Source organism: Danio rerio, chromosome 5 (genome assembly GCF_049306965.1).
Source record: "Danio rerio strain Tuebingen ecotype United States chromosome 5, GRCz12tu, whole genome shotgun sequence".
Classification (NCBI taxonomy): Eukaryota; Metazoa; Chordata; class Actinopteri; order Cypriniformes; family Danionidae; genus Danio; species Danio rerio.
The window spans coordinates 3,775,001-3,788,447 of NC_133180.1; the positions used below are offsets into that span (position 1 = coordinate 3,775,001).

General features: G+C 39.3%; 1 protein-coding gene across 40 annotated transcripts in view; it reads right to left on the bottom strand.

Annotated features, from left to right (window-relative positions):
- tspoap1 (TSPO associated protein 1) overlaps positions 1-13,447 on the bottom strand; it is a 258,828-nt gene that overhangs the window by 47,700 nt on the left and 197,681 nt on the right. For all 40 annotated transcript variants that reach the window (XM_073951847.1, XM_073951852.1, XM_073951845.1 and 37 more), the window contains 4 exons: positions 11,776-11,996; positions 4,303-4,409; positions 3,208-3,317; positions 1,829-2,689 (listed from right to left, as the gene is read on the bottom strand). In XM_073951847.1, the coding sequence (XP_073807948.1) occupies positions 1,829-2,689; positions 3,208-3,317; positions 4,303-4,409; positions 11,776-11,996 (1,299 nt within the window). The remainder of the gene's footprint in view (positions 1-1,828; positions 2,690-3,207; positions 3,318-4,302; positions 4,410-11,775; positions 11,997-13,447) is intronic.

The window sequence follows — 13,447 nt, forward strand, 5'->3', positions numbered from 1 at the left end:
CACAAATGGATGTAATAACGTTAACAAATATGAGGGTTTTATATATTCAATCGCGCCAGCTCCGGGCCGCAGCGCATAACCTACTCGCGGCGTCGCAGGCTGATTCCGGCTCGCATGCGGCAGCGCCTGCTCGCTCGGTCGCCGCATCTGGCTCGATTGACTCGGGCTGGAATCGGGCAGTGAGTCCAGGCATCCGGAGTAGGTCCAGCAGAGGTAACATTAGTCAGTCTGAGCTCTAAGAGATAAGTCTCCGGCAGGCGAGAATCTAGCCAGAACTGGCCCGAGTGTGTTTTGCTATCTGGGTGATTAGGCGTGTATCAGCAAACTAATAAAGCCCGAAAAAAGCTCTGACCTTAGCGAATAAACAGTGTTCCACCAGGATCATGTATGTCAGAAACTATAGTTTACTGCTGAACTCATTTTGTCATGGTAAAATAACACAGAAATCGAATAATAACACTTCAGTCTCCTGCCGAAGCTCAGACGCGCTGCTTTGAGAAGCTGTCAGTCACAACTGTCAATCACGATGACATGCCCAGCATTAAATTACTGCTAAAAACAAACTGTTTACAGAAATGAAGATCTGCACCTATTTCAGCACAATAACCAGCGCCTTAATCCACCAGAACCATCTTTCGGGACATGGTTCTTGAGATCTACCTGAGCTCAAACTCCCCTCTCGCCCTGCAAACGGGAGGGAGCTCCAGGCACAAGGATCTCCTGAGCTCAGGGCTCTCTCCCGGGACAACATGCCAAACTAGCTTATTACCAATCATCAGCTAAGTGTGAACTCTTGAAATAAGCCCCTCAGCTCTAAGAACATAGCAAACACAGTAAGTGTAATTCTGCACACACACTATAATCTGCTGTTTTACTCCATAGAGCGCCATATAAAAGACAGAAATGCAGGGAAAACCAGTCAAACCAATCAAAAATGCATATGCTGTTATGGCTTTGCAATTAAAACAAATGTGATTATAATGGAAGCAAATGGAGCAACATAACCAAAGGGTAGTTCATTTGAACAACACACATAGGTTAAATAAAAAAAAAAAAAAAACAATTGTTTAAAAACAAAACAGAAATGTGTTCACAGAATGAAAACTAAATGAAATCTAAAACTTTCAAAAATCATTAATGAAACGAACTGTAATGTAAAGCAGATTTAAAAACTACTTAAAAAATGCTAAGTGAAGGTTATTGTTAAACTAATTTCGAGAGGATCACATGCTTATGATTGCTAGCGGCTGGATCCGCATTATCCAATTCTCAATGCACCAATCAGGCGACTCCTAAGCTACTACAAATACCCTGTAACATTCCACCGCTATCTTCATTTTGAAAAATTCTCCTTCCACCCCTACTCCTCCTTCTTCCTAGATGGGTGGCACGGTGGTCCAGTGGTTAGCACTGTTCCCTCACAGCAAGAATGTCTCTGGTTCTAGGCTTTACCAAACCAGCAGACATTTCTGTGCAGAGTTTGCACTTTCTCCCCGTGCTCATGTGGGTTTCCCCCAGGTTCCCCGGTTTCCCCCCACTGTCCAAAAACATGCAACTTAAGTTAATCGACTAATCCAAACTGGCACCATAGTCATGCCTAGTAAATATTCATCTCTTAAGAGCAATCACTATCTGTTCATTTGCTACTACAGCAGGGGAGTTTTCCAGATCTACCTGAGCTCAAACTCCCCACTCGCCTTGCAACGGGAGGGAGCCCCGGGCTCGAGGATCTTATGAGCTCAGGGCTCTCTCCCGGGACAGCATGCCAAACAAGCTTTATAATCAATCATCAGCTAAGTGTGAACTCTTGAAATGAGAATATCCTCACCTGCAGTCAGCGTCGTGAAAGAGGTCAGAGCGGTTTTTCGTTCTCGGCACTCGGGCGGCAGCTCCCATGCGGTGCGGTGCGGCCGAGCCTCCACTTTCACACTGTAATGCATGCTAGGAGTCAGATTACTGAGGCACAGAGAGTAGCATCCCGCCTTGACCAGCTCACACTCCTCCTCATTCAAAGACACGATGTGCACGTAGTTACTGTTACTAGGCAGCCAGGTCAGACTAGCGGAGGTAGCCGTCACGCGCTCAACACGCAGGTTACTGGGTGCCACACACACATCCCGTCCGACCAGCATACAGCAGCGCATCTGATCCGAGTTTCCATGCTCCGTCAGACACTGCACCGCAACCCGATACGATTTCTTCGCCAAATCCAGCCGTTCCAAAACCGCCTTCGTTTGGGTACCGAATGGCACATTGATCCGCAGCTCATGATCCACATAGACGTTATAGCTAAACACTAATCCCCATCCAGCCGGAACTAGCGGACACTCCCAGCCAATGATGATGCTTTTAGCTAGCTGTTTGATTAGTGTTAGTTTTCGGGGGTAAGGCACAGTGTCCACCCCGACCTCCTCTAGATCTAGATCCAGGCCGTTTGTGAGCGGGATTTGGGATTTGGGAGCTGATGCTGATGCCGTCGTGGAGGTGTCCGTCCTGTCGGAGGCGCTGTGGGCGAATCTTAGGTGGTGCTGATGCAACCGATCGCTGCCGCTATGGAAGCTGCTCTCCTGAAGGGAATTATGGGATGCATCACCAGCCTGGTGCGTGTGCGAGCTCATGAAATCATCGTCTGATACGCGCTCAACGAAGTTTGAGGGAACGAGACCTCTTCTGCCATCCATCAGCTCACCTGCGGAGGTTAGGAAGAGTGTTTTTTTTAAGCATGACTTTGTATTGAGACATTATTGCCTGATGATATCATTATGTAATTGTATGAATAATAATTATTATTTTTATTATCATTATTATTATTATCATTATTATTATTATTATTATTATTATTATTATTATTATTATTATTATTATTATTATAGTGTTTATTATCTTGTTTTAAGGGAGAAAAACTCACTTAAATTATTCATAATATTTCTAAAAATATCATTTTAAAAATAAATATTTTTGCTTGTCTAGAAAATGTTTCTTGATTTACAATTTTTTTTATATTTTGCTGAGAAACAAAATATTGAAAAGCATTTTTTTGCATTTTAATTTAGGATAAATGTTGTTTATGAAAAAATCTTATTAATTAGAAAATATATTTTTGATGCCTACAAAAAAATAAAAAAAAATATTTCTGTACATTTTGCATTGATACATGCATGTTTTCAGCTGTAAATAAAAAATATTAATAAAAATTGAACCCCTCACCCTCGTAGAATCCGTCATCATCCATGTCTCCATAGACGTAAATGTACTCTCCTGCAGTGAGCGGCAGCTCCACCTCCGGGTTATCATTAGGACCATCATAAGGATTATAACTGCATTCACAAATCAGAGACAGGTTGACATTTCAAACACATTTCCCAGTTTAACATGAATAATACAGTAAATTATCTGCAAGTCAGAGGCTGATTTCCTCTAAAAAATGACTTTCTCTAAAAACCTATTAATTAACAGGTTAAATTTGTACAGTGCGCTATCAATAAGTAACATTTAATGCTGTGTATATGTATTTTTCTAAATATTTCTTTATTATTACCTTTATGATATATTGGGATTTAAGTCAGAATTATTCTAACCCCTTTGTTTTTTTTTGTTTTGTTTTTTATATTTCCCAAATGATGTTTAACAGAGCAAGGAAATGTTCACAGTATGTCTGATAATATTTTGTCTTCTGGAGAAAGTCTTATTTGTTTTATTTCGGCTAGAATAAAAGCAGTTTTTAATTTTTAAACACCATTTTAAGGTCAATATTATTAGCCCCTTTAAGCTAATTTGTTTGTCGATAGTCTACAGAACAAACCATCATTATACAATAACTTGCCTAATTACCCTAACCTGCCTAGTTACCCTAATTAACCTAGTTAAGCCTTTAAATGTCACTTTAAGCTGTATAGAAGTGTCTTGAAGAATATCTAGTCTAATATTATTTACTGTCATCATGGCAAAGATAAAATAAATATTATTATTATTATTATGTTTATTATTATGTTTATTAGTATTATGTTTAAATATTTATATATTATATAAAATAAATATTTATATATTGTTATTATTATGTTATTACAAATATTATGATTATAAACGTGTTGAAAAAATCTGCTTACTGTTAAACAGAAATTGGGGAAAAAATATAAACAGGGGGTGAATAATTCAGGGGGGCTAATAATTATGACTTTAACTGTATATGTCAAGCCTCTCTTGGACAGGTGTTGAAAATGAGCAAGTCTGCCGTTACACTCAAACAAATGGATGGTTTGTCCAACTGTGATTTCCATGTCAAATAAATGAAATAGTGTTGACCTGTAACGCGCGATGAAGACCTGGAGTTTGGCTGCTGCTTTACTGACTGAATACGGCGCTGGAGAAACATCAATATCCAGCTCCTCCACTTCACTAGCAGTGTCCACCTGAAACACACACACACACACAAACACACATAAATATGGCATGATTTATAACAGCATCACTAAATAAATGTTGACCACAACTACAGTGGTACAAGCTGAATTAGTCATTAAATATTAATGACGCTCTTAAAAACGATTTAACAGAGTAATGACACTTTTAATGAGACCTTTTAATGACAAATACAGTTTGTTCCACTGAAAACAAGATCAGAAAAATATTCATATTCATTTAATTCATCTTTATTTGTATAGCACTTTCACAATGTAGACTGTGTCAAAAAAGCTGAACATAGAAGATTATAGTAAATTGAATCTGTGTAGTTCAGATTTCAGAGTTGAAGTTCAGTTCAGTGTGGTTTAGTTTTCACTGCTGAAAGTCCTAACACTGAAGAGCAAATACATCCATGCACAGCTCCACAAGCCCCAAATCTTTAAGTATCAGCCTTAAAGCTACCCATAACCGTATCCCTCCTCAAGTCTTCTGCACTACCATATGATCACAGTAAGTACATTGTATTTATGTTTTAATGCGAGTACATAATAGTTAAGGCTACCTAATATAGGATACCTGATAAATTTCTTGTCGTGGATCTCAGTTGTAAGAGCAACAAATAATAACTTGAATTCTAGTTGATTATTTGGAAAGAAGGTGGGTTTCTCCCATGAATCATCTGTTGAGCTGCATCCCAATCATCGCCAAAACTGCAGAAGATCTACTGGAACCAGCATGGAGCCCAGAGTCTTATAGAAATCAGTCAAGTTTGGTGAAGGAGAAATCATGGTTTGGGGTTCATTCAGTATGGGGGCGTGCGAGAGATCTGCAGAGTGGATGATCAACATCAACAGATTGAGGTATCAAGACATCTGTGCTGCCTATTACATTACAAACCACAGACCCGCAAACCCTCCTTCTCATACTTCAGCCTCCACATCAAAGCTCCTGAAAGCAAAGAAGGTCAAGCTGCTCCAGGATTGGCCAGCCCAGTCACCAGACATGAACATTATTGAGCATGATGAAGGAGGAGGCGTTGAAGATGAACACAAAGAGTCTTGATGAACTCTGGGAGTCCTGCAGGAACGCTTTCTCCTTCATTCCAGATGACTTTATTAATCAGTGATTTGAGTCATGTCAGAGATGTATGGATGCAGTCCTCCAAGCTCATGATGGAGTCAGACACAATATTCATTCTGTCTCCACTGCAGCAGGACTTTATATTCTATACTGGACATTATTTCTGTTCAGTGATGAGACTTTAGTCTAAGTAGAGTCAGACCTTACTGTCCTAATGACATCATTAATAATCAAGGCATGATCAGATTTTATTGTGCTCAAATAAGCAAAATCTAGAGGCCTTTGCCTTTCATTTATGACACTTCTGACACCAAATGATCAACTAGAAGTCAAGTCATTATTTGCTGTTCCTAAAACTTGGATAGGCCACAAGACTTGTGTCAGGTGGTGTAAGGAGGGAACAATAATAACAAGAAGTGTGTCATTTAGTAAAAGTGCCGAGTCAGCGGCTGAAATCCTCTAAATATAGTGATGCAGTAAGAAGTAAATGGAGCCATGCAGGCAGTATTTATAGCTCAAGGGTAAAACCTTTTATGGATAATCACTTACAACTACTACAACCTTCATAATCCAGATTATCTGAGTGAATATCAGCTTTAGAGCGCTGCACGTGCTCTCAGAGCCTCTGCACTCTGACCTGAGAACAGTTATTCAACTTTACAGCTCAACTTCAGAGAAACACTGCAAGGCAAACTCAGAGACGCCATTCATGATTTTCAGAGGGAATGTAAATAATGAAGTTATGACGGAGTTAAATGTGTTCGGATGAAGAAAAAAAACGACTAAAAATCAATTTATAATATATAATAAATAACATGTATTTATTTTTACACATTTATTCACACGTTTGCGTTACTGAGGGCAGAAGAGAGACAGGCTGCACTGGTAAGCAGTATCTTCATAATATCATTTAATAAAATAAATGATCAACAAATTAGTCTGTCTCGACAGCCTTTACATGTGAAGGCATTATCTACACACAATATGATTTACCAATTAGAAAAATACTACAAACTATAAAATACTATTCATGAAAATACTAAAATAACACACAAATCCAAACGCCCATCACAAGCGATCTGCGCTCCAGAACAGATCAGCTCGATGACGTATAATGTCTCCCATACCGCTTGTAGTACCATTTAGCAACTTTATACCAACCGTCTTTTTAAAGAAGCATAACCGATGTCAAAAATCAAGAGTGTGAAGTAGCTGATGTGTTTTATGTCGTAGAAGAAAATGTGAAAGTATCTCGAGTTTGTTTTAGCCACAAACCTTATTTAAGGTATGACTTCGGGACGAGGGAACCGGAACTGCTAAAACGCTAACTCGCTTCCGAGTTTTTGCATATGTTACGTCCCGACCAGTCTAGGGTTGGTGGGAACAATAACAAGTGTAAATAAACAAAGAAATAAAGTCAAATACTCAATTTAGGATTTTCCCCTTCTCCTGTCCCAACAATAATCACAACGCTGATCAAGTAGTAACAATATTTATTATTTACTCAGACAACAAAGATAGAAGCATCTCTTCGGAAGGGAATCCAGGCCAAAATAATAAACAAAAAGACAGCTAACTTGCGGGGAAATAATTCTAACTTACCTGCTCAAATAAAAGTACCCCAAATAAAATTACAGCAAACTTCCCTTTCTCCCTTGCTACCACAAACCAGGAGAAAACGTTTTAAAGTAAATGGCGATTCCCAACCTACCGCCTCTGTTTCTAACCAAAAATAATATATATAAATATTTAATCAGAAAAGCCAATAGGTTCAGATTTAACAGAGAGCCGTTTTAGAAAATAATTAAATTGTCAGTAACAGAAATCGATCAATTCACACCAAGTCAACCAACAATTTGGGGCAGGAGATAGGAGACGCTCGGAACAAAAGCGGCGGCGACGACGACGACGGAGATTTGCGACCTGCACCGAGCAGAAAGATCTCCCCATTGTTCCTCTCCTCCAGCTTATATACGCTCCCACACGCAACACGGCCGGACCGCAATCAAGCGCAGCTCTAGTGGGAGGGGGAGAGAGAGAGAGAGAGAGAGAGAGAGAAAGAGAGAGAGAGAGAGAGAGCTGCACATGCTCCACAGCGCACAACACAACATCAGCTCCAAATGCATAAACAAAACACAAATCTGTATATATATAATATTTATATATATATATATATATATATATATATATATATATATATATATATATATATATATATATATATATATATATATATATATAAAATAAACAAACAAATAATTAATACGTTCTATAACGTAACACATACAAATTGACGTCATGGTTCTTCCACTCTATTAGCTGATGGATCGTTGGTAATATTTCCGCAAGATGACCATATCACAGTTTAGCTAAATTAATTTCTCGCCTCCTCCTGAAGTGACGAGCGATGCATTAAACACTGTTTTCCAGCCGCAGCCGTGCATCATTTTCATAATGTATAGTTTGTCTAAAGCAGGGATACAATCAGCAGCGCAGTCGTCCCTCCAGAGTAAAAAGCGACATTTTGTGTCTGCTGGTTTTGTTTACTTGCAGAAGTTCATTGGCGTTTTCCTGCACGTGAATTCTGTACAATCGATAAGCAGTTTAGAAACTGTTCAACAACATCTGCCATGCAGTGTAAAATGGTTGAATATTGGCACTGGTGAGAGGCGTATGTTGGCTTGAGGCCGCAGGCCTAGTGCCTTACGCTCCTTACGTTCACATGGGGCTTCAGCGTCAACACTTTACAGAGGGCGTGTCTGAAGTTGGAGCTGAAGCGATTGTCATATGCCAATGAAATTAGTCAGCAATCGGCGGTTTACTTGTGGGAGTTCATTGGCATTTTCCCGCACGTGAATTCTGACCAATCGATAAGCAGTTTAGGAAATACATTCAACAACATCTGGCCAATGAGAGATGTGGATTTTGTCAGATGACAGCCTTTTGGTTCTTTTCAACTAGTTCAGACCAAAGCCAGCAGTGTGGTGTGAAAGCGACCCAAAGACGGCAGAAAATGCAACAATCTATCATTTAGTGCCCTTGGTCCGGACCAAATGAACCGAACTACAGATGTAAAAAGCACCCGAATACATATATCTTTCACTGCACTGTGAAAATATCTGTTTATAACCGTTTCCATAGTTTGTGTTTTTCATTTACTCATTCATTCATTTTCTTGTCGGTTTAGTCCCTTTATTAATCCGGGGTCACCACAGCGGAATGAACCGCCAACTTATCCAGCAGGTTTTTACGCAGCGGATGCCCTTCCAGCCGCAACCCATCTCTGGGAAATTTTCCATTTATTTACATTTATAAATTGCATTATGGGAACATTTATCTCAAAGCGAATTTTATTGACATTTCAGTCATTTAGATTGATATAAGGTATAAGAAGAAATAATATATGGAGGATTAAGTCTGTAAAATAACAGAAAGTGTGCTGCAGTTTATTACAATGTTTCTGTAGTGTTATATACAACACCAACCCAGACTATATATCATGAAGGATTTGGATTTATACCTTCCAATCCGTCTCAGCATGGATCAACGATTATCCTTTTTTCTTATCATCTTGTTTCTCATTATTTTTAATTAAACATAATTATTTGAATGATTACTTAACTTTGAATTGATTTTAACTAATAAATAAGTTAACACACTGCTTTATGTAAGAATGTTCAGTGTCGTAGCTCCTCTCCAGTCCAGGAGACATGCAAGCCGCCATTCATTTGAGTGGAGAAATCATTCGTTTATGATCACGTTTTATTCCTATCACACATTAAAGTTAATTTTACATAAATTCATAGTGTACACAACAATCTCTGGGCTTGCTGCATAACAAATATCAACATTTTCACAATTTCTAAAAAAATTAATTACTTTCTGGCCATCGGATATTAGGCATGGACATATATATATTGCGATCGTAATTTTCGAAAGCCTTAAAGGGTCACGAAACACCAGAACACATGTTTTGAGCTGTTGACAGTCGTATATGTGTCCCACACTGCTATAAACACTATTAGGACACCTATATTTCACTAAAAAGTGTAAATTGGTTGTTTTTGCGTTATTTCAAGCAAATTCGTGCTTCCGGTTTAAAATAAATTTTTGAAGCTGCGTCACGGTCATGAGATAATAGCGTGTATTCCAGCGTGCAGACTGGACGTCTGTGCCAGAGTGAGTCTTATTACGTCTTACAGTGTGATGCATTAATGCATGAGTAAGGCTTGGTTCAAACCAATCAGCGCGCTCTATTGTGCAACTTCATTAATATTCATTACTGTCACAGTGTTTAGACGACACTCACACCACGTTGTGTTGGCAAAACAAGCGTGAAGTGTTGCTTTTATAGTTTGCTGCAGTGAAGTTTTGTTTTCATTTTTTCTCTCTGTGAGAGCGCAGCTGGAGTCACGTGTGGATTAACAGTGTACGCGACGCTCGACAACAATAACTTACGTGTCTAAGGAGGATTATTGTTTACCTGAGAGCTGTTCTCATCTGCAAACGCTGAGATCCGGATTCGCTTGTAGTCTCCTCTTAATAAAGACGTGGCTCTAGTTGCTGGTAATTGTCCTGTCTCTACAGATTTGGTAAGTGAGCGACCAGTGCTCTTTGTTTACTCAGTTTGTTCGTATCGAACTAAGTTAACTATTGCACCGAGTGTAAACATGTTAGCACCACAACCAAACTTTAACCTCGTGTAGGGTTTTCACCGCATTCAGTGACCGGAATAACACACGCGGCTTTCTGACACTACCTGCCGTGTGCATCTAAGTTTCCGGGAAATGCGGAGGTTTTTTTCTCTCATTCGCCGTGCGGTATCAAACATTGCATGAAAAATACACGCTTAGAGCAGTTCCTCGAATCAAATATCTCGTTTGTCGCGAGGGACATGAATGAATTCCCTGAATGAAAGAGCCAAACTGCAGTTAAAGTCCAACATTTCATAATTTGGCAAATAATTCCACTACAAAAGTCCATGTAGGTTAAACACCATCACTTTCTACTGTGTGTGTGTGTGTGTGTGTGTGTGTGTGTGTGTGTGTGTGTGTATTTTGACTCTGAAGCTCGCGCGTACCTAAATAGACACTCCCACACCATCCCACTTTTCTTCCTCCGACACTCCCCCCTAAACAGAGCTGGACACGCCCACTTTTCTGACTTTTTCCAAAGTAGAGGTGTGAAAACACCCTGCTGAAACGAGGGGGTTTCATGGCCGTTTAAATCGCTATGTAAATGTTTATTATTACCATTTCATGAGTCTCCCCATTCAGTTAAATAGAGCGCTTGGACCCCGGAAGCCGATTTGTGTGACGTCACACTTAACAAGCGGATTTGTCCTGATATTGTCTACAGTAATTTAGCTGTTTTAATTGTTAATTCTTTATAAAGTAATTCCTTTTTATGCTAAATAGACTTTGTGTGTAGTGAGGATATCGTAGCCGGATGTTGATTAAACCAGTTTTGAACCAGTTTGATAAGACAGCTGAACGAAACAACCTTGAGTTTCCACAACAGATTGTCTCTTGCGTCTATGTATGCCTCCATGATTCAGCTTTTTACAGGTCGGAGATCAGCTTCTAATAGTTTAGGGCCTGCCTGACCCCCAAGAACCATGCCGCCATCCATATCTGGAGTTAGACACAATTCTCCATTGACGCACACATTTAGGACATCCATATCTGGAGTTAGATACAATCCTTCATCAACGCACACATTTAGAATCGTCTACTTTTGCTGTAACCAATGACAACTGATTACCTGGATCCCACCTTTTTTAGACTGGTGTAACGAGTATAATTAAAGCATTGTTGTACTGTAAGGCAGAGCAGCCTAGGAACTCATTGCGAGTGTTGAAGCTGGCTTCTGCTGATGAAACTGCAAACTATCTTCAGTAAACTTCATTTTATTTATTTGAATCTCTGACTCAGACTCTTCTTCATCTGACAGACTGCTCATTCTTTGGGTTAAACTGTATACCATACCTTCAATTAAAATCAAACATGGAGAGTCCCAAAAACCCTTTTGTATGAGGAACTACTTTCTTCAGCGTTGGACTCAAATCATAAGCTGACAGTTTAACAGCTGAGCGTGCATCTTGTAAACTTTAGATCTGTAGTGTCTGCTTTTTGCTGGCTGTATGTGGGCGGAGTAATACACAAAGGGTAAAGAGGCTGTACGGGTGCTGATATTACTTAAGTACATCAAGGCTATCAGCCAATCAGATTCGATAACTAGACAGAACATATATATATATATAGTATGAGTGAGTATTTCAGCATAGTCTCTGACCTCATGTGTGGGGCTGCTCTTGCGAGGGCTGGCCGGCTGTGATGCTGCAGATTTCGGGGACAGATGTGTTTGTTCAGATCTGGGTGGCGTCGGGCTGGACGTGGAGCCGGACTTTACACCGATGGAGGGCAGTTCTCGATGTTTAATGACCGGCGAGCGTTCGGGACGGGTCAGTTCAGCTGCGTGTGGAGTAGAGCCCGTCCGCAAGACCGCAGCCACATCTAACAGCACAAAAACAACTCATATAATACAGCTTAAAGACATATGCATGCAGACCGATAGATTAGAGCTCATATGGAAAGGGCGTGACCTCAGTAATATGTGTGTAAGCTGCGGTTTACATGCGTGTGCGTCTGTGACAGGTGAACATCAGGAGTGGATGACTGAAATCCAGCTGTTTGCATAAAGGTCACGACCCTGGTCAATATGAGATATAGAATTGAAGGTGTGGGTTTTCTGATGGACGTCTGCTCCGGGATGGATGTATAAGCTCTTATGTCTTAATGAATATTAATAAAGTTGAATGTTTAAGAGTCTAGATTATATGATGGCCTCCGTGTCATCCCTCTGCAGAGCAAAACTAAATTAATTTGAGAGTCATTGCTTTTTCTGTTATGCCAAATGATCTACTAAGCCAGATCAGAGGTCGTGGAGACTTCTTAAGTAGAATTGGACTCTTGATGGATTAATAACAACTATTTGCAGAGTTATTTGCCATTTAATGTGTTCTTTTTAATTAAACTCCTTTGTATGCGAGATAGACATAGGGCTCTATTTTGACGGTCCATGCGCAGAGCGCAAAACGCAGGGCGCAAACGCTTTTAGGGTGTGTCAGGACGCATTTTTGCTAATTTACAGACGGGAAAATGCGCTTTGCGCCGTGGCGCATGGTCTAAAAGGGTTGAGTTTATTTTCTTAATGAGTTATAGGTGTGTTTTGAGAATAAACCAATTAGAGTCTCATCTCCCATTCCCTTTAAGAGCCAGCTGCATCGCGCCAAGAGCGCATTCGCTATTTACAGGACACAAAGTAAGTCTAAGTGGAAAAACTGAGCATTTCACAAGCAAACAGTTCACAGAAAACTGTTAAACAGAGCATCTACTGCGTGAGAATGAGAGATAATGGATCTACTTTCACATTCGCTCTTGGATAGGGAAACCTTTACGCACAGACATCAATTAGCCTATAAATTATTAATTGCGTTTGTTAAGCGCAAATATTCGTTTCAAAACTATTTCTAAATTCAGCTCTAATTTCTAGCAAACGAATAAATGAATAATATTAACAAAATGTGCTCAAAAACCTGAGTTATATCCTAAAACACATGCTGTGCCCCATATGGTCTAAAACCTGACAGGTGGGCAAATCTAAGCTTGTTTTTAATAAAACAAATATAAATATGGATATAATAAATAATACTGCTAATAATAATAACATTATACAAAAGCAAATTGTTATGAATGAACTGAAAAAGCCTCCCGAGATGAAGAAGACATAAAGCAGTGGTGTTTATATTTATGTAGGCTAGAAAATAATATGTTTTGTAATATTTTAATCCTTTATATTTATATTTTATATCTATTCTTATTATATTCTATATATATCCTTAATATTTAATGTTTTTCATATGTAAAGATATTTGCCTATTGCTCTCTTGTGTGTATTAAGCAGT